The sequence below is a fragment of the Neofelis nebulosa genome, chromosome 6, assembly GCF_028018385.1.
Source record: "Neofelis nebulosa isolate mNeoNeb1 chromosome 6, mNeoNeb1.pri, whole genome shotgun sequence".
Lineage (NCBI taxonomy): Eukaryota > Metazoa > Chordata > Mammalia > Carnivora > Felidae > Neofelis > Neofelis nebulosa.
In genome coordinates this window covers 98,548,770-98,575,523 of record NC_080787.1, presented here as the reverse complement: position 1 = coordinate 98,575,523, position 26,754 = coordinate 98,548,770, and the positions used below count along the sequence as shown (strand labels likewise).

At 38.7% G+C, this 26,754-nt stretch overlaps 1 protein-coding gene and 1 long non-coding RNA gene across 2 annotated transcripts in view; one reads left to right on the top strand and one right to left on the bottom strand.

Annotated features, from left to right (window-relative positions):
* Nucleotides 1–26,754, top strand: part of PREP (prolyl endopeptidase) — a 120,196-nt gene that overhangs the window by 39,514 nt on the left and 53,928 nt on the right. The window contains exons 7-8 of the mRNA XM_058734835.1: nt 11,789–11,894; nt 26,277–26,468. Coding sequence (XP_058590818.1) covers nt 11,789–11,894; nt 26,277–26,468 — 298 coding nt within the window. The remainder of the gene's footprint in view (nt 1–11,788; nt 11,895–26,276; nt 26,469–26,754) is intronic.
* Nucleotides 12,105–26,754, bottom strand: part of LOC131514618 (uncharacterized) — a 197,480-nt gene continuing 182,830 nt past the window's right edge. Inside the window, exon 10 of the long non-coding RNA XR_009263166.1 lies at nt 12,105–12,897. This is a non-coding gene — a long non-coding RNA (uncharacterized LOC131514618). The remainder of the gene's footprint in view (nt 12,898–26,754) is intronic.

The window sequence follows — 26,754 nt, the reverse complement described above, 5'->3', positions numbered from 1 at the left end:
ATGTGTCTATTTTTGTGGACATTTATATATTGTACATACATTATACACGTATTATAAATGTACGTATATGTTGCACTATTTTATATATACACGTTATACTACATTAACGTGTAAAATCACTGTCTGATGCTTGACCCTGTGGGCACAAAGCCAACATTAATTTCCTCACCCTCCCTCCCCCTGCTGAGGTCTAGGCACATGAAGACCCTCGAGGCCTGGTGTGCATCTAGCTCTGCCTGATGAAGCCTACACAGTAATGTCCAGTTGTCCCTCAGGGAATGCTGCCTCACCTGCCCCATCCTCGTTGGGTAGTTTGGACTTGGAGCAGCAGTTGTCCAGCAGCTTTCTTCCTGGTCAGCCCAGTTCCTGCATTCATTCCCCAGATGCCCCATAAGCCATTGCCTTGGGTGCAGCACTGTGCCAGGGCCAGGCAGTGCTCGGGAGCAGAGACGGGCATGCTCAGGCCTTTTGGGACATGTTTTTGTTATAGGAAACCATTACGTATAAACATTTTTAAACGTTACTAAGGGGCTTAGGGACTCATGACAATTCCCACCATGTTCAGTTTGTGTGTCATTTTTAAGGGACTGTTGTCCTCTTGACCTTAACTTCAGTAATTGAGCTGGAGGCTGTCAGAGTGTGTCATTAGCGAGCCTTCATTTCCTTGTGCTGTACCAGAGAGCCATGCACTCTCTACTAGCTCCCAGAGACTGATGATTCTCTCTGTTCGTCACGGGAGTGGCTGAGTGGTTGTCTTTATATCAGTCCTGGGGTGGATTCCTAACCAGACTTGGCATGTCCCCGGCTCATCACCTGTGTCCTCTCTTTCATCAGCACTGCATGGCGTGATAATATCCATCATGCTGATTAGCGTGCGGGAAAATCCCAGCAGCATGGTTGGGAAGAAAAGTCAGGAAACCACACAAAAGACCTGAATGTGAGTAAAAAGCTAGAAAGCGGTGCTACTCTATATACATGAACTAGCTCCTGACTGGAGTTAGTTGGTTTATGTAGTAGTAGGGTTGGATTTGCTGATCAGTCACTTCTCACCTGACCCTCTTGATCAGTAAGGGAGAAAAGAAAACAAACGGCACATTCTTAAGTAATCAAGCTTCTCTGCCAGACAAACAACCAGGTAGATTGGAAACAATGGCAGCTACATCATGTCAAGACCCACATTGCTCATTTTACTTTGAATGCGTTTTCTTTTCCTAGAGTTCTCTGTCACATCTGTTTGTGGCGTATTGAGGAACACATCGGATAGTATTTGGGTCGATTTCTGTTATTCCCCCATTGCTGTAGTACCACATTGTATTGGGAGAGCTGCGAAATCTGGTTTAATGACTACCTGTTGAAAATGTTTTTGTTAACGCATACCACATGAGCTTAAGACTACTCCTGTTGTTCTGTACGAATCTGTCTCCTGTTTTTCTTACAAATCCCTAATCAGTTCCCTAAGTGAAAAGACATCCATAAATATAGATGATAGTTTGACCTTTAAAAGTTTTCATAGATTAAGTTTTGGAAACATACTTAATATTAAAGAGATGATGTTATGATTCACAACTATTATGAGAGGAATCCAAAGGAGACTGTGAAATAAAATTGATAAATTTTTCCTTCTCTGAAGGCACATGATTAACTCTCAAAGCTATTAAAATCCATTTTCACTCCTTTTGTTAACTTTCCAGACAATTTTAAGTCTCACTGCTTTTTAGCATACTTTTTTTATATACACAATTCTTTTATCATAATACATAAAAAAATACTTTCCCCAGTTTGAAAAGGTGCATGTAGATTCAAAATATGAAAAAAAACCTTTCTTTACTTCCTGGGTTCTAAATGGAAATTATTATATGTAGCGAAGAAATTTCATGTCTGTGTACATTTGGTTATTAACACAAGACCACATGACTGGAGCTCAGTAGCTCTGGCATAAGATCGTTCATGAGTCGTTCTTTGAAAATGGTAATTTGTTTGATGAAAGTCCACTTATTCTCTCCCTATATATAAATATCAACTCTGTGTCCTGTCATTTTGAAAGACAACTTTGTAGATAAATGATTAGGAGTTTAAAACATTAATAAGTGATCTTCCGTCCATTTTCTCCTAACATGAGATGAAGAAAAGCTAGTTGATTCAGGTCATTTGGAAAGCCCAGCTGTTCTTATTGTATAGTATTGAGACTGAGAATAGCCAAATCCAGTGACTTTAACATTTTTATGATGCTGGTAATAATAATACATAATAATACAGGCTTATTGCTTAAAATAAAGTATAAGTATCCCGTTCTCTGGAGAAACTATTATTGTCATATAACTTCTGTTTCACACTCCCCCCCTTTTTTTTTAATGGTTATTTTTGTTTTTGAGAGAGACAGAGCTATGAATGGGGGAGGGACAGAGAGAGAGGGGGACACAGAATCTAAAGCAGGCTCCAGGCTCTGAGCTCTGAGCTCTGAGCTGTCAGCTGTCAGCACAGAGCCTGACGCGGGGCTCGAACTCACAAACTGTGAGATCATGACCTGAGCTGAAGGCGGACACTCAACTGACTGAGCCACCCAGGCGCCCCATCACACTCCTTTCTATAAATGAATGGATGGTGAAGCTGCTGACATCTTGTAAATACGGAGCAGCCTGACCCAGACCCTGTTCTGAGTGGATAACCGTCACACCTACACAAGGCATTCTTATTTGGGACTAGATTCCCCCGAGGTGTATTCTGGTTGCTGCGTATTTCTCTAAATTCTGTGATGTTAATGGCTCCTGGGTTTGTGGAAGTTATATTCCTGAATGTGCTGAGTCACGTGAGTTTTGTGTTTGTTGGAGCAGCATATAACATAACAGAATAAAATAAAATACATACTCCATCTTATAGTTTGAATGGTGTCTGTCAAGAGTTTCCTTGGTAAATACTACTATCTCCGTGTAGCTTAACACCACAATATACACAATTAAAATTTCTTCGTGAATGACTGTGGCTTCTTTAATGAAAGTATAGTCTGAAAACCCCATACCTTATGCCATTTTGGTAAATATCAGTGAGTATGGCAGTTGTTACTGGGTACCCTCTTCAAAAACAGAAGCCCACACTTAACAAAGGTTTTCTCGAGTTAGCATAAAATATGCCAAAATGAGAAACCACAGAAGTTAGAAGGGAACACTTCTTTCCACGCTCCTGTGACCTCCTTGTTTGGGAATTTTCCTGGATCAGGGCTGCTTCCGGGCTAGATCTGAGGGGGGTTGGGAGTTCTCAACCTAGTTGATTCACAGCCCTGCGCTGCATTCTTAGGTGAGCACCTTATCAGGGATCAGCTTGATAATCTGGTTCTGCATCTGCTGACTTGTTTCATTTCTAGCTGATGAACTGGGAGAAATGCACTGCTTGTTGCCTCTGCCTAGGGACTGCGTGGAAGCACAGCAGTTGTGGGCTGTGCTAGTTTACACACCATGTGTGTACAGGGTGTTGTGGTGCCTTGCATGCTGCCACAGGTCAGGTTCCTGGGAAAGCAGACTCGGAAGTTGAAAGGGAGTGCTTTGGAAATCTCCGCCTGTGCTGGGGAAGTGAGAGCAGAAGAGGAGGGGCTGAACTGTGTGCAGTCATTACAAAGACCTCAGCCAGTTCTGCAGGGAGCTCTCCAGTTGGGTTGGCCTTCAGCATTTTCCTGACTGGGGGCTGAGGGGTCTGGGCTTTCATACCCTTGCATTAATCAGTCATTGCCTGTGGGAAGAACCCGAAAGAATTTGATCTTGAGAAAGGTGGTTCTCTCCAACCCGAGGACAAGCCTAGAGGTTCTTAGCTGAGCATCCCAGCACCCAGCAGACCATGGCATTCACTGCACATGCTGATGTCCATTGGCAGGATGTGCACTTGAGAATGAGTTTATGTAGCTCCTGTCAAGTATTGCTCTGTGAGCCAGATAGCTACACCAATGAGGCGGTTGTAAGAGGGTAAAATTCAAGCAACCATTTTGAGGGGAATTCTATTTCTCTTTTAAAAGAGAAATCTTCTCTTTTGGGGGCCATCCCACCCCCATATCCTCCTCAGATCTCATTCTTTCTCCAGCTTCCCTCCCTGTTAGTTGCATTCTCTACACTCCCGCCACACTTTGCCCTTCATGCTATCAGTGCTCCTACCCGAGCATAAGCTCTTGAAGGCCCAGTTGATCTGTGTGTTTCAGAACCTGGTCAGCAGCGGCAGACTCTCAGTAGATATTAGGAGAATAAACAGCCTCAGCTCTGACTCCCTGAATACCGGATGGCTGTGTTGGTGGCATGTTAGTTAAATCGTGTCTTTGGGAAAGGGGATGGCAAGTTGTTTGGCACCTCAACTCCTGTGAAAACCGACCACTGTGGTGACATTAGCTATCTCCAGTCCCACCCACCCAGAAGCAAGGGGTGGTGGCTGGGGTGGCTTTTGCATTTGTTTCTGTCTGTTAAGGTTCTCCTGGTTATGGATAATGAAAAGCTACATGGTAAAGAATGGTTATTTATGGGGGCACCTGGGTGGCTCAGTTGGTTAAGCATCTGACTTCAGTGCAGGTCATGATCTTGCAGTCTTGCACTGTGCTGACAGCTCGGAGCCTGGAGCCTGCTTTGGATTCTGTGTCTCCCTTTCTCTCTGCCCCTCCCCTGCTTGTGCTCTCTCTGTCTCTCAAAAATAAATAGACCTTAAAAATAATTTTAAAGAAAGAATGATAGCTTTCATCCCTGTTGGTATTGTGTGGAATGCAGTTAGTTACTGGATTTAATATCCACAAATGTAAATACTTGATTTACAGTGATTCTTTGAATTTTTTGTTAATGTTTATTTGTATAAAAGGTAGATTTTCATGAAGTAAGATCATTTTGACTTAAGGAAAATTAGTTTGAAACAATATAGACATAAAGTAGAAGGAAGCTATGGAAGGCACAGAATTAAGAATTATGTGTTTCATAATTGGCCACACTGGCGTTATTCCAGCCTCGTTGCAACAAGTCAGTGCTTTTGAATCAGATTAATTCCTTCCAGAGAACACAGTACTCTTGCTGGTATCATTATTTAAAGAAAAAAAACGGTATTTTGTGAACTGGAATTTGTAGTGTTTCGTGAAGGCTAGATCGGGCCCTTGACTCACCTGCTTTTCTGTTTTCTTTTTATGTGGATCTCAGAAAAGTTACTTTTTTTCTGTTGAGATTTAAGTGTCCTCCTCATCAATAGTATTTTTCTCTTTTCCTCCCAGTGAGCTCCAAAATACATTTTTTAAATTGCCTTGTAGTCTGAATGTGAAGCCGTGGTTAAACATGCATTGCTACAATTTTAGTGGATCAAGGTGTATTTCTAATCTATATATTTTGGGGCAACAATGACACGTATTTTGAAATCTGTCATTTTGAAATGACACTGATTTTGAAATCTGAGACCTTGAGCATTTGAAAATTCAGAGTTTCCAGTTTAGCAGATTTGTTTAGTGGCTATGGAACATCACTGGACTGTGACGAAGAGAGTTACGGTGAAAAAGAGAGACTTAATTGGCATCCCAACAGCAATGTACCTTGGGGTTTCCTGCCTTAGATTAAATATAAACTGCTACAATATTTAGTTCAGCCAGAAATCCTGAGAAAACCTCATTAGATGTGCTTGAGACACAGCTTTCATCAGAGGTTTGGTGCGATTCTGGCAGTTGAGTTTTACTGCCCTGTCTTTCTGTTGGCTGAATCACTACAACTCAGTTAACCACCATTTATGATTGCGATACTTTAAGCACTAAGCTATAAAAATTCTGTCTTGATTTAAAGGACAAGAGAACAAAAGTCTGAAGTATTAATGAGACTGCTTTTCATTACATTTAATAAAGTTATGATGTAAGGTTGCTTGATGACATCAATATAGGACCATTTAAAAATAAGGTGGAACTTGGGGCATCTGGGTGGCTCAGTCGGTTAGGCATCCAACTTTGACTCAGGCCATGATCTCATGGTTCGTGGGTTCGAGCCTTGTATTGGGCTCTGTGCTGACAGCTCAGAGCCTGGAGCCTGCTTCAGATTCTGTGTCTCCCTCTCTCTCTGCCCCACCCCTGCTTGTGCTCTCTCTCTGTCTTTCGAAAATGATTAAACATTAAAAAAATAACATTAAAAAATAAAAATAAGGTAGAACTAAAATTCTAGTCATGAGTTTATTCACTATGTATATGAAAAGCTTAAGGAAAGTATGTAAAAACCTAGAAATAGGTTATATAACTCCCAAAGTCAAACAAGGGACAACGTTCATAAATTTGTATCGGGGCGATTGGGTAGCTTAGTTAAGTGTCCGACTCTTGATTTCAGCTCAGATCATGATCTCATGGTCATGAGATTGAGCCCAGTCTCGGGCTCTGTGCTGGGCATGGAGCCTGCGTAAGACTTTTTCTCCCTCAAGGGGAGCCTGCGTGGCTCAGTCAATTAAGTGTCTGGCTGCAGCTCAGGTCATGATCTCATGGTTCGTGGGTTTGAGCCCCACATCAGGCTCTATGCTCACAGCTCAGAGCCTGGAGCCTGCTTCAGATTCTGTGTCTCCCTCTCTGTGTTCCTCCATCATCATGCTGTCTCTCTCTCTCTCTCTCTCTCTCTCTCAAAAATAAATCGAACATTAAAAATTAAAAAAATATTTTCTTAAGATCACTTTTCTCCTTCTCTCTTTACTGTCCCCAGCTCTTGCTCTCTCTCTCTCTCTCTCTCTCTCTCTCTCAAAAAAAAAGAGAAAGAACGAAAGAAAATTTATATTAATACTGTGCAAAAAGGAAAGAAGGGAAAGCAAGGTGAATACTCAAAATTAACACGGAAGCCAGTACTTCAGCATGACAATTAATGAAAATGGAATACAAATTCTGAAGTTGGGTTTTTTTAAAACTCAGTCAAATCTAATGTTCTTTTGCAAGAGACCCACTTAAAACATAACGACAGGTAAGTTGGAAATACAGTGAGGATGAAAATGGAGAAAAGAATTAACGGAAATCAGAAATTTATGTAAGGATTCTCCAAAACTGACGATATCTGAAAAGACTGTAAGGAGCCAGCAAAAGATAGAAGAGAATGTACCTAGAGTCATTCGGTATTACGTATAATTTGTGGCAAAAACCCATACAGCAAAGTATGATTCATGTTTGTGAAAGGAAACTGTTTCTGAACTCAGAAAAAAAAATGTCACCAGGAAAGAGCAGCCAAATTGAACAGGATTTTCTAGAATATTTGATGAAACTAACTTCTTTGGAATCTCGCTTCTATTTCACAAGTACAAATTATGTTTGTGCTTTAAAATGATTTTTTCTGAGAAAGCGATGCTTAACTTAAGACATCCAGCGTGCTGCCAGGTGTTTAAAACAATGGGCATTTTAGACATGCATAGCTGTTATGACTAATTTATAAATGCAAAGAACCAAATTGACAAACAGCTGGTCTACCAAAATGACCCTGTAGATAGACAGTGGATGGACATTTTTGGAGAGCTGGAACCTAATTCCTACAAGTCTAAGCACTTGCTGCTGGTGGTAAGTAAAATCCTAAGTGTTCCATGCTCAGGCACTCTTGTCTAGATGACATTTCGCTCGGTATTATCACATTGCACTGATAGAAGGAATCAGCATATGTGGGTGTGATGGGGGCAGCGGAACAAGTCAGAGTGAACTTTTGATGGTTTCACTTCTACGTGAAAGAAAAGAAGCATGCCCCAAAGGCTGCAGGTAGTTCACAGAAGTATTATTGGAATAGAAAACAGAAACAGTAAAAATACCTTACTGTGTAATGAGACAGAAAGAAATATATCACTATGTTTTTTAAAACTTTTTGTATTATGTTTATTTGTTTATATAGAGAGCACGCACACAAGCAGGGGAGGGGCAGAGAGAGGGAGAGACAGAATCCCGCCCCTGTTATGTTTTTTATTAATTATGGGTATTCTCTTTTAAATTAGTTCTACCTTAATTACATTCTTAATTTTTATATCTGTGTATTTCAATCATGCACAGTAATATACTCTAAAAAGAAAGTGTAATTATACAATAAAGAATTAAAAATGAGTTAATGGGGCACCTGGGTGGCTCAGTCCGTTGAGCATCCAAGTCTCGATTTCAGCTCAGGTCATAATCTCACAGTTTGTGAGTTTGAGCTCCGTGTTGGGCTCTGTGCTGACAGCATGGAGCCTGCTTGGGATTCTCTGTCTCCCTTTCTCTCTGCCCCTGCCCCTGCTTGTGCTCTCTCTTGCTCCCCCCCCCATAAATTTTTTTTTTTTTTTAAATGAGTTAAAAAATTATATATATAATGACAGTTATTTGCTTCTGGCCATGACGGTGTAACCGGTCTTAGAGCAGCCCTCCTGCCATAAACAGCTAGAAAACTATACAAAATAAAGCATTCATTTGCAGATATTGGTCAACAGGCATTGCTGGACTATCATCTGTAAGAAAGACAAATGCTGTGATTGCCCTGTATTTCTGCCTCTCTGGAGCTATTTTCTGGAGTCTGGCACAAGGAAGGAAGAACCCACAGAGTACTGCAGTCTCATTGAACTTGGTATCCAAAGAATTCAGGAAGACTGAAGCCACTGGAATTTGCGGGCAGAGTACCAAAAGGAGGGAACTACCACTAAGTTCCAGAAATCTGCCTTGGTATCCCTTTGTGTCTTTGTGGACTACTAAGTATATGCATAGAATGAAACTTCGTGATTCAAGCTTATAGGGTGCTATAAGCCAACAAGTAACAGGTCTGAGAGACTGTTGCTTTCTGACCAAAGTGAAAAGATCTTGTGAACATCTGGGATATTCACTGGTACCCCAGAGAGGCTATGCCTTTGCAGTGAGGCTGTAGATGTTTCCCAGCAAAGCTTGAAAACAAGTTCTGAGTGATCGAGCTGACCCACTAACACATTAACTGCCTCAAAACTTTTTAAAGGAATACAAAAACAAAACACTAAAAAAATCCAGACCACATTCAAAATGTGTAGAATCCAATTTTAAAAAGTTGCTAAGTGTGTAAAGAAGCAGAAAAATGTGACTTATAACCAGGGAAAATAGTAGCCAATGAAACAGATCTCGAAGTGACAGGCAGGATAATGAGCAGAGACTTTAAAAAAAAAAACTGAGAGGCACCTGGGTAGCTCAGTCAGTTAAGCCTCCAACTTTGGCTCAGGTCGTGATCTCACGGTTCGTGGGTTCAAGCCCCACATCAGGCTCTGTGCTGACAGCTCAGAGCCTGGAGCTTGCTTTGGATTCTGTCTCTGTCTCTCTCTGACCCTCCCTGCTCATGCTCTGTCTCTGTCTCTTAAAAATAAATAAAATGTTTAAAAAATTTTTAAAAACAACTTATAAAGTAACTTTTAAAGGATTTAAGAAAACATTAGTATAATGAACAAAGAAACAAAAAATTCAAAAATCAACCAAACATTCTTCTAGATGTGAAAATAAACCATCCGAATCAAAAAATGCTCTGCATGGGCTTAACAGCAGTTTAGATACTACAAAAATGTCAGTGAATTTGAAAACAGGACAATTGAAAATAAACCAAAAAGAAAAAAACTGAAACAAAAATGAACACAGCCCCACTGACCTATGGGGCAGTGCTAAGTGATCTAACATTGTGTATCTGAAGTCCTACAGTAAAGTGAAGGGACACAAAAATATAAAGGAGGGGAAAAAAAAGGCCAAAAGCGTTACGAATTTGATAAAATAGACAAATCCACAGATCCAAAATGTTCAACAAATCTCAAGCTACTACAGCAAAGCCCATTATTTGCATTAAAACCTAAGATAAAAATCTTAGTTTTAAGATTAAAAAAAAAATCTCACGAGCAGCCAGAAAGAAGAAAACACAAAATTACATTCAGTGAGAAAAAGATAGAAAATTACTTCTCATCTGAAACAATGCAAGGCAGAACAGAATGGAAAGACACTTTCTTAGGCCTACCTTGACTACCATATTTAAAAAGTTACAGTTCCTCTCCCCACATCCTGCCTCCCTTACCTACACCTGTTCATGTTCTCCATGGCATTCATCATTTTATAATATGCTACATAATTCCATACTTATCTTCTCCAGTAGAATGTAACTTTTTTTTCCCTGATTTGTTCACTGATATATCTTTAAATGTCTTGTACATAATGGCTGCTTAGCAACTATTTGTTGAAAAAACATATTAACAGTTGTTGGTAAGTATGTTAAGATTCTCCAGAGAAACAGAACCAACAGAATGTGTGTATACACCTATAGGAGAAAGATTTATTTCTAAAGAATTGGCTAATGTGATTGTGAAGGGTAGGTTGGCAGGCTGGAAATCCTGAGTTTTCAGTTTGAGTGCAAAGGCAGAATTCCTTTTTGCTTGGGAAGGTCACTGTTTTTCTGTTAAGGCCTTCAGGACTGATTGGATGAGGCACACCCACATTATGAAGGGTGATCACCTTTTAAGAGTCCACCAGTTTAAATGTTCATCCCATCTAAAAAACACATTCACAGGGGCTCAGTCAGTTGAGTCTCTGGCTTCAGCTCAGGTCATGATTTCACAGTTCATGGGTTCAAGCCCCGCATTGGCTTCTGTGCTGACAGCTGAGTCTGGAGCCTGCTTTGGATTCTGTGTCTCCCTCTCTCTCAAAAATAAATAAACAACAACAAAAACAAAAACACCTTCACAGAAACATCCAGAGTAATGTTTGACAAAGTACCTGGGTACCGTGGTCTAGCCAAGTTGATACGTAAAATTAGCCATCACAGTAGGATATGGAAAACAGGAACTGTTACTCACTGTGAAATGTAAGATATAAGTTGGTGCAGTCATCTTGGAAAATTATTTGGCCACATCTAAGAAAGTTGAATATGTGAGTGTCTTACCACTGAGCAAGTTTACTTCTAGTTATACACCTGGAAACACACACATAAGGCCACAAATAAACGTGTTCAAAACTTCTCTGAAGTGTGGCTTGTGATAGGAAGAAAATAGAAATAAAACATCTATTCGTGGGAAAATAGATCAATTAATTGTGGCATATTTCTAGATTGAAATACTGCATAGCAGTTAAAACAAATGAATTAAATATACATATATTGACATGGACTAATTTTTTTAATTCTGTTGAAAAAAGTGAGTTACAAAAGGATGTGTGTGTGTGTGTGTGTGTGTGTGTGTGTAGAGAGAGAGAGAGTTTGATACCACTTATATCAATTTGACAACTCAAAATCATAATATATCGTTTGTTTTATGAGTTTACCAAGATTCTTTTTGCTACCTGAGAGTCTCCTATTTGATTCCGTAAAGGAAATCTACAGAAGCACAGGCTTTTGATCTTCGACATCTTGCTGTAGAGGTGACTAGATACACAGAAAGAGTTGTTCCACAGCAACTGGCTGATGCCAGCAGTGTGCACCACAGATAAACTGCATCATGCCCATTTTGCTAATTCTTACTCATTCACAACAATTTTAATATCTGTAACCCGTGACAAAATTTCAAAGTCAGAGATACTGATATTCAAAATGACAGATTGCATGTATTTTCAGTTAAAGAATAGACTATAAATTTAAATCAAAATCACATTGAGTCATGACATTCAGTTTTATCTATTCATATTTTCTACTTAAATATTTCACTGTTTTTTAAACTGTGATGTAAGAGTAAAATAAGTTAAAGCTGATGTTCATCTTTTTTTTTCTAACTTTCTTAGCCACACATAAATTTGGAATGAACATATTGCATTTGAGGTTAACCTTTAGTTTTTACTTAACCGTGCTTTCGCAGAAAATATTTTCTAATCAGTCCCCTCCCTGCACTGTTTTTATTTCCTTCCTAGTTGTCTGACGATGGTCGCTATGTCTTATTATCAATAAGGGAGGGATGTGATCCAGTAAACCGACTCTGGTACTGTGACCTACAGCAGGAATCCAATGGCATCACTGGTAAGTTATCTTTCAAACAGGTAATTATTCCAGAAAGCTCAATTAAAAAAGCAATTATTTTGGTCTTCTAATTGATTTCCCAAGAAACCTTCCATTCAACCACATCATCTCAGTTCATATTTTTTCTTTCAGTATTGTTCCATAAAATGAAGAAAAATTGAATGAAGCTTTTTGTTGGCTTTAGCATTTTCTCCATAGATTGAGGTTAACCATATGCTTTGCGTATGAATGTGAAAATGTCCTGTGCATATTGCAGTTGAAGAGTGTTAAGGAGAAACTAGCCCTTTGGTCTGTAAAGCATTATAATTGTCCAGATGTAATGGTGCAAACTGTCACAGGCTAAGGTAAGAGACCAGTGAGAATTTGCCCGGTTAACAGGTTCTTAAGACAGTTTCTTAGCACTGAGCAGCATGCACAATAACAGCCTCGTTTTGCTTCCTGGAAAGCCTTCTACATCATGATAGCAAGCATATACCAGCTAGTTACAAATTGTGGAGGTGGCTCATTTTAAATGTTGTTCCCTTTGAACATCTATGTCATACCAGCACCATCCTCGAGCATTAAAGCTCTCCAGCTGCTTAATGTACTGTGCTGAGAATTCCCAGACCCAACAACTCTACAGATATGCTGGCACTCAGATAAGGACACCAAACTAATCACCCTGTGTTATGGTTAATGTAAAATAAATATATTTTAGATATGGTGACACAGATTTTCAAACTATACAATATTGAGTACATTTCTAATTATTAATTAGATTACTTCATTATTGGTACCTAATTTTGTATTACATTATGATAAGAAAATATACAGTTTTTTTTTTTCTTATTGATCGGGCATTGCATCATTTTTAAACGTCCCTGAGCAAGATCGGCATCCTGACATTCTTAGATACTGAAGAGCGCCATTCACAGATACAGCAGCATGAAGTCCACAGATTTATTCAGGTGTGAAATATATATCCATTTCATGAAGATACGTGTGGGTTTGGTTTCTTGTTTTTCTGTTAAAAAGAAAAAAAAGATGCACCCATTTTGATCTCAAAAGAAAATTGGATGAGCCACATTAGTTTTCACATTCTTTGACAGGAGCAAAGCCAGCACCCAAGAATTATTCACTTGAGTTGCGAGTCTAGGTGTACCCAGAACTGGACCTCTGAAGAATGAAATCCGAAAGGAGCAGTGACTAGCTGTTTCTGTGCTGTCGTCTTGACAGTGTTCCTGTGTGAGTCCAAGATGGTGGGAAGGACTTAGCCTTTCTCCAGTTTATTAAAAATTCTAGTTACAGCGACCTCCCTCCAGAGAGTGCTGGTTTCATTTCCTACTTATTACCTTGTTATATCTTTAAATTATTAGATAGACTTGTTATTAAATGATAACAGGTTACAAAAAAACACAGGTTGCTTAATTTACTCTAAATACAGAGAAGAGAATTTCTTCCTGGTACTCTGAGCTTGGATTGCTGTGTCCACTTTAATAATAGTAATGCAGTGAGTGAAACTTCCAAGGGCTGGCAGAACTGGAGGAAACCTTGTTTTCTTCCAAACCTCTCAGTCCTTATCTGTTTGTTTTCACCTTATATACTTTTTATTCCATGATTTATCATTGCCTCTTTACTGAGGAATTAGAAAACGGCCTGTGGGGTGGCGTCTGGGTGGCTCAGTCGGTTGAGCCTCCAACTTCAGCTCAGGTCATGATCTCACAGGTTTGTGGGTTCGAGCCCTGTGTCGGGCTCTGTGCTGGCAGCTCAGAACCTGGAGCCTGTTTCTGATTCTGTGTCTCCCTCTCTCTCTGCCCCTCCCCAGCTCACGCTCTGTCTGTCTCTCTCTCTCTCTCAAAAAATAAATAAATAAACATGAAAAAGAAAACAGACTATAGGACCCAGAGATTGAGATTCTGGAGGGAAGACAGTGCAGAGATTCACTAGGCCATCACGAATAAAATTCCAGACACTGTAGCCCTGGATGAACATGAAGGAGAAAAAAGGGACACATCTAAGAAACCATAAATGGCTATGATGCATTCAGATAGGAAGATCCTATTTACAAAATAAGCCAGGTCGTGGCCTGCCCTCCCAATTTGATCTTTTCCTTGAATTACCTTGTCTTCTCTGCTTCTTAGGTGGTTTTGTTTTTTTGGGTTTTTTTTGCAACTTGGGTAAAGAGCCTAGGGTGGAGTAAGCATTCAGTAAATGTTAGCAATTATTATTTTCTAAATTGTTCTCTCTTTTTCTTTTTAATTCATCCAGAGGAACTTTAAGGTTATTTTGTCATGATCTGAACAGCTGTATGTTTGACCAGGACTGTGTATAAACCTATAAATTTATTTGATATTAGATCTCTCGGTGGAACCACATATTTCTTTTGTTCTTGGTCTTTTTTTTTTTTTTTCCTACTTTTATGTAAGCTCTACACCCAATGTGGGTCTTGAACTCACAGCCCCAAGATCAAGAGTTGCATCTTCTACTGACTGACCCAGCCACGTGCCCCCTAACCACATATTACTTGTTACAGTTATCCCTAGGTGTTTTGTATTTGTGAGCTATTGATGGCTTGTGAAGGTGTCTGTCAGGGTTTAACCAGAGAAGCAGAGCCAGTAGGAGATCTACATTAAGACATGTATTTCAAGAAATGGGCTTATGTGATTGTGGGACTAGGTAGGTAAGTCTGAAATCATTAGGGCAGGCCATCAGGAAGAATAGCCTGGAACTCTCAAGCACAGGCTGAAGCTGCTGTCCACAGGTAGTATTTCTGCCTTTTCAGAGAAGCCTCAGCTCCACTGATTGAATCAGGCCCACCTAGATTATCTAGGATAGTCTCCTTTGCTTAAAGTCAGCTGATCATGGTCTTTAATCACATCTACAAAATACATTCACAATAACACCTAGATTAGCATCTTATTGATTAACTCAGGACATTAGACTAGCCAAGTTGACCTGTCAAAAACACCATCACGGTGACCTCATGGAAAAAGCACATGGAGAGGAATAGAGTTAACAAGTCTTACAACACTAACCTGATTTCATTTTCTAGTAAGGTTATTAAACTGACCAGTGTTTGGCATTCATTGAGGCACTTAGAAAAATATGTGATATCCTATAGACTTTAAAGTGTATAATAGGATAGGTGGATTTGAAGCTGTTGGTTTACACACTGATATGCATACTGAATGCATTAGAGAATGTTTTCCACTAATAGCTGCTAAATTCTGGGGGTAGCTGGGCCTGCCATCTTTTTTTAATTATTGCTTTACTAGCATTAAGTTTGTGGGTAACATAAACCTCAGAGTAGTTACTCTTTCAAATGGCGGTCCTGGGATTCTGAAAGCTCTCCACAGTTACAGTGATTGGCCATTGCTAATACAATGACATGGAAATCCATTTCCATCCTTGGGTTCAAACTCAGTTGCATAGGACAAGATCAGAGAGATCTTGTTTTTTTGTGTTTTGGTTTTTTTTAATTAATTGCTTGTTTATTATGAGTCAATGATAGGATTATGACTATTTAAAGAAACAAGTACTATGTGTCAGTTGAACTGTTGAAGACATTAAGTAAAGCATATTTAGTTTATAACAGGAAACACATAGCATATTGAGATAGTGATCATTAAAAATTTTTAAATAACCTCTATTAATTATAGTTGGATATATTGGAACAATAACCAGAACACTTTCAAATCAGATTTGAATTTCAGTCTCAGCTCTATAACTAAATAACTGGTGAACCAGGCATGGGAATGTTTTCTCTCAATGTTTCCATTATTTCCATGACTACAGATGGGGAAGTAATACCTACTTCATGAGGAATTGTGAGGAATAATGAAGAGGTATGGGGCTGGGCTTAGCAGAGTTCCTGGCATATAGTAGTTTCTCAAGGAGTCTTTTCTTTTTTCCTTCGTTTCTTGCCTGAAAGAGGAAGACTTGGAATCCGGACACTTTGGTTTTGGGTAACACTGTAAAATAGATAGAGAATATCCTAGTATAAATGGTTGTCTTCAGTATCAAAGCTACTCTAAACATAGATCTTGGTGTTGACTTAATTTTCTGCAAAACCAGATTCATAATAAAAAAAAGGTCCTTTCATTGACAAAAACGTAAATAGGTGTGCCTCTAAGTGTGAGACTATGTGGGAAATGGTCTAATTGTATAGGTTGATAATTGAAATTTTGGGAGTTTATATGCCCAGTTGGTAACCATGACTACTGCCAGGGATCTTTTTCTTGCTATTTCCTTACCTACTCTTCCATTTTTGTTATACTTTTAAACTAGGGGAAGAATAGTTAACATTTAACTTAAATGCTAAATGTGCTAGTTAACTATTAGATGAGTTAGATTTGGATACCCGGTGACTGAAAACTGAATCCAATGTTATAAAATCCTTCATTTTAAAAAAATTTTATTTATTTATTTATTTATTTATAATTCATTAATTTATTTTTGAGAGAGAGAGAGAGCGCGCGCACATGCACCCACAGGGGAGGAGCAGAGAGACAGGGAGAGAGAGAATCCCAAGCAGGCTCCATGCTATCAGCACAGAACCCGACACGGGGCTCTCAGTCCCACAGACCAAACCAGAACATAATGACCTGAGCTGAAATCAAGAGTCGGAGGCTTAAAAGGGACTGAGCCACTCAGACACCTCTGAAATCTTTAATTTTATATTGCTGAAATTTATATCCCTTTTATAACCTAAAGGCTTTTTGCTATGATTTCAATCCTTTTTACCTTAAAGGCAGGGAGAATTCTCAGCATTTTCATGTAAATTAATTCTTTGTTTATTAGGGCAGGGCTAAATTGCTTGTCAGAAAAACTAAATAATTTCATTTAGGTAGCACTTTGTAACTTTTCTGTGAACTTTGTCTCCCAAGAAAATCCTCTACCCCTGTGCATTTCAAAATGAGAATCACAAAAAGCACAAAAAAGTAGCCAATGGCTATATAATATCATAGGGAAAACACATAGAGAAAACAAAACTACATAAATACAGGATGGAAAAAAAGTCTTAGAATATTGAGAGTTAAAGGAGTTCCCTTTGAAACTAGATTCCTTTGTCATTTACATTTGTCGAGTAAATTTGTTTCTCTTCCCCAACCTGCTGACCATTTTCCTGCTCACCACTCTGCCTGATCTCTCAACCTGTTACCCTTTGCCTCACTTTGGAGAACTTCATTTCCGCCATTTACATGTGTAGTATTTTTACTTAATAATATGAACACATCTGGAAAGGCGCCCATTGCCTTTCCACAGGAACTGCACTTCAGGTTGGTGGCTGCTCCTTTCCTGACCTTCCTGAGCAGGAAACTCCTCTGCCTCCCCCATTTACCATTGTGTAGAAACAGCACCAGACAGATCATCTAGGCCTTAGAAGTTTGTTTAAACAATTTCCTAGGTGTTCCAAACAGCTAAGCAAATGTCTTCCAAAGAATATCACACCCCCTCCCCTCCATGGGGCGCCTGAGTGGCTCAGTCGGTTGAGCATCTGACTTCAGCTCAGGTCATGATCTTTGGGTTCACGAGTTTGAGCCCCACGTCAGGCTCTGTGCTGACAGCTCGGAGCCTGGAGCCTGGTTTGATTCTGTGTCTCTCTCTCTCTCTGTCTGCCCCTCCCCCGCTCACACTCTGTCTCTGTCTCTCAAAAATAAATAAACAAAAAAATTAAAAATCTATATATATCACCCTCCCTTCTGTGTGATATTCTGGCTGCCAGAGACATGTTCTGAGTTGTTATCTTCTTTCTCTGGGGGAGGAGGGATTTTTGCCCTAGCAGTTACCACAGGGTTGACACCTTTTCTTCTGCAGTTGGCTTTTCTCTTCCTTTCCCCTATTCTTATTTCTTTTTTTCACTGTGCAAAAACAAACAACAACAACAGAAACACTTTGTGTGAGTGTTTGTGAGCTGCATGAGATCAGGGACTTTGTCTTGCTCCCTGGAGTGCCCAGCACCTAGAACAGTGCCTGACAGATAACAAGGAGTCTGTCCTTGGCCAGATGTTAGTCAGACTTCCCTAAGCCCTCTTCTCAACCAATCCTCAGCCTTGGTTCCTCAGCCTCCTCTCCTTTGTTGGGCCAGCACAGCTCAGTTGTAGCAAGAATCTCACTAAATCAGTTTAAAGAGAATCTCCTATCCATATCTGATCACCCTTAATATCTGATCAAATTCCTCATTCCTCCCCTATGTGATATCTGATTACCTTGACCTGCCTTCACCACGAATATTAGTAGGTTGTTTTAACTAGCACCCCCCCTACTCCATGTGTCCTCTTAGTGACCACCCCTCTGTCCATTCTGCTCATTGGCTATAAATCCCCAGCTCCCTTTTTTGTATTTGGAGTTAAGCCTGATCTCTCTCTCTCTTATTGCTGTAGTCTTAACACCTCTCTCGGGAGTCCTGAATAAAGCCTTCTTTACCATTTTAACAAGCGTGAGATAATTTTTTTCTTTCATGTAGACTCCTAGAAGGTGGGTACCATCTTGTCTTGAATGATGTTGTTGTTTATGGCTCATGGTGCTCAGGTGGCCGTGCTTTATAAGCCATCCTCCATCAGTCACTGGTCATGTTCCTGTAAGCATTTTGAATCTTCTCTTTTCTGGCCTCCTCAAGTTTTTTTAGTTAAATTTTTATCCTTTATGAAACCCTGAGAATGATGAATAAGTACAGACCATGAATAAGTACAGACCATATACTCCAGTTATGTATATTGTATGGGCAGAAGTTTTTCTTTCTCTTCTTCTGTTCCTTGTTTAAGATCAAAAGTGAAGAACCACTTAGGACACCAGGCTGGCGTGACAATTTAATAGTCTGCAGGAGAAAAGACAGCTGGGTCTTGACTCCTGTGATTCTTAATGTGATTCATGCCTGCAGATTAGTTGAAATTAATCATCCTGAACCTTGGAAGCAAATGATTTGTGTCTGGATTTTCGTAGTTATATTTTCTGTATTTAATTAAGAATTTTCAAAATTATATATATATTTCATTTCCTAAGTTTATTATCCAATTTGAATATGCAGTTGACCTTTGAACAACCCAGATTTGAACTCTGCAGGTCCACTAAACGTGGATTTTGGGTTTGTTTGTTTTTTTAATAATAAATACAGTATTGTACTATAAGTGTATTTTCTTTTATGATTTTCTTAATATTCACTTTTCTCTAGCTTACTTTATTCTAAGGATACAGTATATAATACGTACAAGATACAAAATATGTGTTAATGGGTTGGTTATGTTATCAGTAAGGTGCCTAGTCAACAGTGGAATGTTAGTAAAATTTCAGGGGAGTCAAAAATTATATGTGGATTTTTGACTGCAGTGGGTTGTTGGTATCCCTAACTCCCACGTTGTTCAGGAGTCAACATATATATAAAGTTACTTCATATCAACTAAATTCAGAATAAATTTTTACAAATTTTCTATATTATAGTTTTCAGGCCTTAGATTTGCTCTTTTTTCAAATATGTGGACTTAAAAAACTTTTATTAAAATTTCATTTATACGTTAAAAATATAAATGATGGTTTTCAAGATACTTTTATGCATATTTATCTTGGTGTTCAGTATAAATATTTAACTTATATTTCTAAATGTTTTTACTGGAAAAGTCTGAGACCACTATTTTAAAATTTGGTTGCTTCTGTTGTCTCACACTGTCAACAAATATATGTAAGTCTCAGTCTAAACTGTGGGATTGGGTAAGTGTTACATATTTAGTTACAAAGCACGCGTGTAGCATGTATCAGGTGCCCCACTCTGCGCCGTCATTCCTGCTGGATGGTCTCTGTGAGGTCGCCAGTGCACAGTTTCGGGGCTTATCAGCAGTGCTGTGACCTAGCGCACATGCGCAGGCTCACGGTTGGGACATCTCTGCAGTCTGAAGACTCTAAACGCCCTCCCTTTCCCCTCTGTTTTCTTTCTTTTGTTCCCTCTCTCTTTGGTTCTTTCACTTTTCTGTGAAAGTTCAGATCCTTTATTTCCTATTGTTAAGGTGAACAGCAACAAAAGAGATGCTGACCATTTGGCCCTATTCTGAATGCATTTAAACTTGTGTTAGAAGTTTTGAAATAGAACCCTTAGGAAGCATTATTAGGTGAAAAGCACTATCAATGTCTAAAGTCCGTGTTAGTAACGTAACACACTTAGCACACCAACGTAGCCATCTTAGGACGGGCCTGAAGTTGTCTTTGCTCCTATCTCAGCATTTATGGAGCATTTGGCAGAAACGACAGATGGTGCTGACATGACTGATTTTTGTAAGGAAATACCAGCTTATCTTTACTTCATCCAGACTTTCACTAACCTGTCTCTCTGCTTTTTCCTTTTTTGCTGAAAATTCGATCCTTTTAGACTGATGAAGTTTTCAGCACTCAGCCTGTCTTTGTTTTAATGCTTCCGTGTCATTAATGAAAAATGGCTCTCTTCTGCATAAAAAATTAATCTACAGTACATGCTACACATACCAAGGAAGCTCGGTGTTTTTGGACACTGAAGTTGTTCCTTCAGCTGTCTCTAGCTAATGCAGGGCACATGACCTCTTGTTTCTCGGTAGCTGAGACAACGCTGACTCATGTTTCATGCTCTACGGGGCTTGGGCATCTTCTGGGGGTGGTGTGGAAAGGGGGAAATAAACATTTGGGAAACTTGAAACAAACAAGTTGTCCAAAGTTTAGCAAACTCAGCTGAGTGTTAAGAGCCAGCCCAACAGGTGAGGAGGGCTTCTGTGAAAGGCAGGGAGTTATTAAAAACTAGTATGTGTTTCAGAGTGGGAATGTAAAAAAAGCAAAAAGAATTGGAACATCAAAAGATAGCATAAAAATAAGCAAAACATTAATTTTGAAGTAAAATACAAATAAATATAAAAATTAAGTAATAATGACAAAAGTAGTATTTTTTTCTAATTTTAAAATCAGTGATTCTAAAGGCTTATTCTAGGAAAATAGCTACGTGCTATGACAGATGGAAATTAGATTTTAAAAGTTCACTATTAACAAGTCATGCTGTTCAGAAGCCACATTTAGCTTATTTTTGCCATTTGAAGAATGTTGGGATTATTTGGAATAGTAGTAAGTATTGACTATTTAACATTTTCTGCGTGCCAGATTCTGAGCTACAACTGTAGATAATTCATTTAGTCTTCTCAACAACCTCTAAGGAGCACATGTTGTTATCTCCAGGAAACTGGGGATGGTGAGGCCAGTTCACTTCCCTAATGCCACGCAAAGATTCAGACTCAGGTCAGTTGACACTCCCAAGCCCGTGTTCTGACTGTCACTGTGAGGCAGCTGGGATGGAAGGAAGGTGTCAGGCCAAGGAGAACAACAGCATTCTGCCCTCCAAGTTTCAGAGCATGACTTCACTTTGCATTTGTTTATTGTTATTGTATAGTGTTTCATAAAGTATAAAAGCACTTTCAGCTCCTGTTGCTAGAGAGCTTACAAAACATTTTCTATGAAACAAAGTTAATACCATTGATTTTAAAAGGAAGCAATAAAAAGTAATGAGTTTGCTCTAGGGAAAGCATAAGATGACTTATTTTAAGCTAACCTTCCCTCAGCAAACAAATCATTCTCCCACCAAGAATCAGGTCTATAAAAAGTTATTTTAACTTACACAGGGAGAAGTTTGGGAATTGAATTCTGTTGGCGTCAGAGTGAATAATGCCACTTACAAAAAAAAGAACCTCAGGAAAGGATGGTAAAAGTGAGACGGTTTGGGAGTTAAGCCATGTTTCTTTTTTAAGAGTAATTTTTCTATTTTCTATTTCAATCAATAGCGTTCTAACTTGCGAATAGCAAAACTGAGTGAGCCCCATTGTTCAACTGAAATACCATTTCTCTTGAATTATTTTGTGCCAAATCCCTAAGGAGCAAGGTTTTCAGGAGAGCAAAAAGATTCCGTGAACATCATTTTAAACATGCAGCCCCATGGGGACCAGTACTTTGAATCCCATTTGTATAAATCCAGCCACATACCTAAATTCAAATGAATTTATGACTTGTAGTATTTATTTATGACTCAGGTTAATACTCCAGGATTTGATGGTAGATAATGACCACAAACTTTGTTGTTTTGGTGTTCCCTGGGGCTTGATTATTTAAAACGAGTGTGCCACATCTTCAGGCTCACCTGATTATACAGAGGTACTGAAGGAAATTTCTGTGTATTGCCTTTAGTAGATACTTCAGTGACTTTTTGTGTTGGGGGTGGGTAGCTAGGGTCATAATAAATATCACTACAATGCCTGCAAGACCTTTTCAGGCAGAAACCATAAGATGGTTACTTTGAGAAGTAAAGGTTGCACATCAGGAAATGTTTTATTGTCAGGGGGACATTTAAGGAATCTTACATTTTTCTGAACCAAGATTCTGTGTCTACAAATGTCATAGTCCAGAAAATTGTGATTCATCATTCTTAGTATAAACAAATGTACCTTTCTGATTACCTGCAGTTCTTGCATTGCCAGCTAATTTTTTACTTATTTACTTAGTCTTCTTAGGAATAGTTTTTGGGTTTTTCCCCTTTTAAAGCATTGTTTTATGTAAATTAAAATGAAATTATCTTTGAGCGGTCACCTGTGTTTGAGGTTAGCAGTTTGTTACTGAAAAGAAAATTGAAACTTAAATTCACAGCATAACCTTTATAAAAATTAATTGTAAGGATTTCTCTTTGAAGGTTCAGCAAATTATATATTCTGAGTAACCTCCCAATTAAAACAACTGAAATGCTGTAAAAAGCTTATAAAATATCTTTTTAAATATATTGCAAAGTTGGCACAAAAAAAGAGAAACCATAGAGACCAGACAAAATGAATGCAGGAATCCTGGATTGTTCCAGAATGTTCCCGGGCTTTGCAGGTTAAGTTTCCATCTGATGGCCACCCAGGGCAAGGGGGATAGAAGATAAAGTCCTCTGGTTCTCCATATTGGAGAATCTAATGAGAGATATCCTCAATGTAATGGTGATTAAGAAATAAACTACCAGTGGTAGAGCTGGGAGCAAGAGGTGGGGGAAAGGGAGGGTATGGGAAGAAAACCCACCTATCTTTACGTTAGCACTAGGGAAGGAGAGGGAGAGGCAGGATGTGAATTCTCCTAAAACATGAGAAAGGCTGACATGGGTACAGGTTATCTTGATTGTCCCCTCTGAGGTCCAAAAATCCTCAGGCTAAGAATTTAATTTAAAGCACTCCCAGATTGGTTGCCTCTCAGCAGGCAAACGGAAGCCAAATATGGTAGCATTCTGGAAGAATGCTACTTTAACTCAGGCCTCCAAGAATTCCCATAGATATTGTTTCAAGGGAAATCATTTCACAGTCAAAACTCACACATACACACACACACACGCACACACACACACACACACACACACACACACACAAATCACAAATCAGACAAAGAAACTCACCAGCATGAGAAATAGAGCAACAGAAGCACCGAGTGGAATTATCACATCCTAACGTAAATACATTTTAAATTTAAATACACTTTAAAAAGTAAACGATGTGATGCTACTTTTACAAAAAATAAACAAGAAACTTGGAAGCATAAGCAAGAAACAACATCCTGTAAAGAATAACCCAACAGAGTGGAAGAAGACCAAGTAGAATTTCTGTAAAAAATATGATTATTAATGTTAAAAAATTCAGTTATTAGGTTGAAGAAATTAGACACAGCTGAAGAGAGAATTAATGAAATAGAATATGGATGTAAAGAAATTTTACTTCCCACCAAGCAGTGGAACGCATGAGTGGTTAAGAGAGATGAAAAAGAAAAAATCTTTTCAGAAATGATAAACGACATAATTGGGACCAGTCATTCTGCAGAGGACAACTTGCCCAAGATGTTACTATGAAAATCACATAGTTGTCTTAACATCGAAGTAGACTTTAAAAATAAAAAGTAAAAAGCATTGCTAAAGTTAAAACTTCATAACCATAAAAAGCTCAATTGAGTTTTATTTAAATATAGTAATTCTAATTTGGTATGTATTGAACAGCATGCTTTCAAACTACAGAGGGCAGAAATTAACAGAAATACAAGTAAAAATAAACAAATCTAATCTATAATCATAGAGGAACATTTTAAGACCTCTTCTCTGCATGATAGAAAAAAATGGCTCCCCAAATCAGTAAATACATGGATTTGAACAATGTGATTAACATATGACTTAATAGACATATTTGGCATATCACACCCAAAATCTGCAAAATATACATTCTTTTCAGTCACAGGAACATTTAAAAATCCTTAAAGGAAAAATAATTAGACCCTAAAAGTTTTTCTTAGCAAATTTCAAAAGATTAAAAATCATACAGTGTGTTTTTCGAGCACAATGGGATTTAGCCAGAAGTCACTCACAATAACCACAGGATGGAAAAATCTCACAAACATGTCATGTGAAAGAAATCAGACACAAAAGAATACATATTGTATGACTTCTCCATACATGAAATTCAAGGATAAGATAAAATTAGACTGTAGTGTTTATGGATACATATTGGAGCAGGAAAAGAATGAAGAAAAATAAAGTAAATAATGTAAAATTCAGCATGATGGTTACCTTTGGTGGGGGAGAGGCTTGTTAAGAGCATCATGGTGCAAAAAGTTCCCCCTCACTCTATTTTGAAAAATGACTGTTTTAACGTGTATGTTCTTTCAAATGAACCTTAAGATGATATTGTCAAATTCCCTAAAAATCTCATTTGAATTTTGATTGGAATTATGTTAAATTTATAGATTTCCTCTGGGATTATTTGCACCTTTGAAATATTGAGTCTTCCCATCTAGAGGTATGGTATGTGTTTCTAGTTCTTCAGGGTTTTGTTGTTGTTGTTGTTTTAGGATTTCTTAGGAAGATTTTAGAGCTTTCTTCATATAGATTTCACATTTCGTATTAAGTGCATTCCTAAGTATTAATTTTGCTTCTATTGTACAAGAGGGCCCTCCTCACCCCATATTTTCTGACTGGTATTGCTGGCATATTAGAAAGCTATAGATTTTATTTAGCTTGCTTATCTTATTATTAGTTTTAATTCTGGTCATTCTTTTTTTTTTTTTTTACAAATTTTTAAATTTTTATTTATTTTTGAGAGACAGAGTGAGAGACAGAATGTGAGCGGGGGAGGGGCAGAGAGAGAGGGAGACACAGAATCCAAAGCAGGCTCCAGGCTCAGAGCTGTCAGCACAGAGCCCGACATGGGGCTCGAACCCACCAACCGTGAGATCATGACCTGAGCTGAAGTCGGACGCTCAACCGACTGAGCCACTCAGGTGCCCCTGGTCATTCATTTTTAAATATTTGTTGAGTTTTTGTTGTGGGGTAGGTATTAGTAATCACTTTACGCTAATTTTTTAATTTACTTACTCATCCTAGTTTACAGTTGAGAAAATAAAGCTTAGTAGAGAATAAAGAGATTGCTCAGGTCACACAACTAAATAATGGAGCTGGGGTTTTAATTCAGTTATGTCTGACCAAAAAAAAAAAAAAAAAAAAAAAATGTCTTTCCTCCATGGGAGTATATTTTTCTTGATAAATTTAATTCGACCAAAAATCACATAAAGATATTATGCTATGGAGATGAAGGAGACAATGTAAAATCACCTTGAAAGATTCAAGGATAAAAATGAACTACCAAATTAATATAGCAATTTCACTGAGAAATTTAAGGTAGGAGATTAATTAGAGAATAGCTAAGATCTGGCAGTGCCTTTCAGTAGTTTAGAAATCATCGAGCTCTTTTGTTTATAAAACTTTTAAAATGTACTCTCTGAATATCTGCATCTGATACATTGTGAAACAGATGTCTTCCCAGCGTTTTTTATTTATTTATATTTTTTATTTTTATAAACGGCATTTAAGGTGTGGATGTGTGTGCGGGGGGGGGGGGTGTCTGTGTGGAGGATATGTGTCTGTGTTTGTATTTGTACCTGGGTTTGAGTGTGTGTGTGTGGAGGGGGATGTCTAGGTATGAGTGTGCGGGTGTGTGTGTCTGGTGTGTGAAATCGTCCTGGTTGGGAGCCGCCGCCATAGACCGTAGACATGGAGGCGAATGACGAAGATGTGGGATGGTGTAGTGGCAGTCCGGGTAGAAAGAAGTGCTTGGCTTTGAGATATTCGGGTAGAAGAGGATTTATCAGATTACCTGGGGCAGGGGGCTGAGAGGAGAAGTCCTTTAGTGTCTTTCAGGTTTTTCATGAAAAATATTTTCCTCATATTTTTAAAACCTTACAATTTACCTGCACTTGTCTTTGCTCTTTCTCAAGGCTTAGATCTTTTCAGATATTTTGTCCGCTTTACGTTCTGTGGACAGAGAAAACCTGCCCTCCCTTCGCCACATGTAAACCACACCATTTTAAACATAGGAGAGGTGACAGGGATGCTTGCTCTCTCACCAGGAATCCTGAAGTGGGTGAAACTGATCGACAACTTTGAAGGAGAATATGACTATGTGACCAATGAGGGGACGCTGTTCACCTTCAAGACAAATCGCCATTCGCCCAACTATCGCCTGATCAACATCGACTTCACGGATCCTGAGGAGTCTAAGTGGAAAGTGCTTGTGCCTGAGCATGAGAAAGATGTCTTAGGTGAGATTGCATACTACTTGAACACTGCGCGCTTTGGGTTTTGGTGAGAAGGTGAACACGTTGCTACATCTCTCATTCTTTGGTGACCTGTTAGAAGGCAAAGAACTTTCAGCCTTCAGTCTTCGAGAATGAAGTGTCTAAGTAGCGTAACCCAGGTATTTACTAGACGACATCTTTGTGGCTAGTACAATGTCATGCAGGGCCTTCGTAAAAATTGTGGGGGTGTGGATCCAGGCTTTCCTTTTTTTTTTTAATTTATTTTGAGAGAGCGCGTGCACATGTGCAT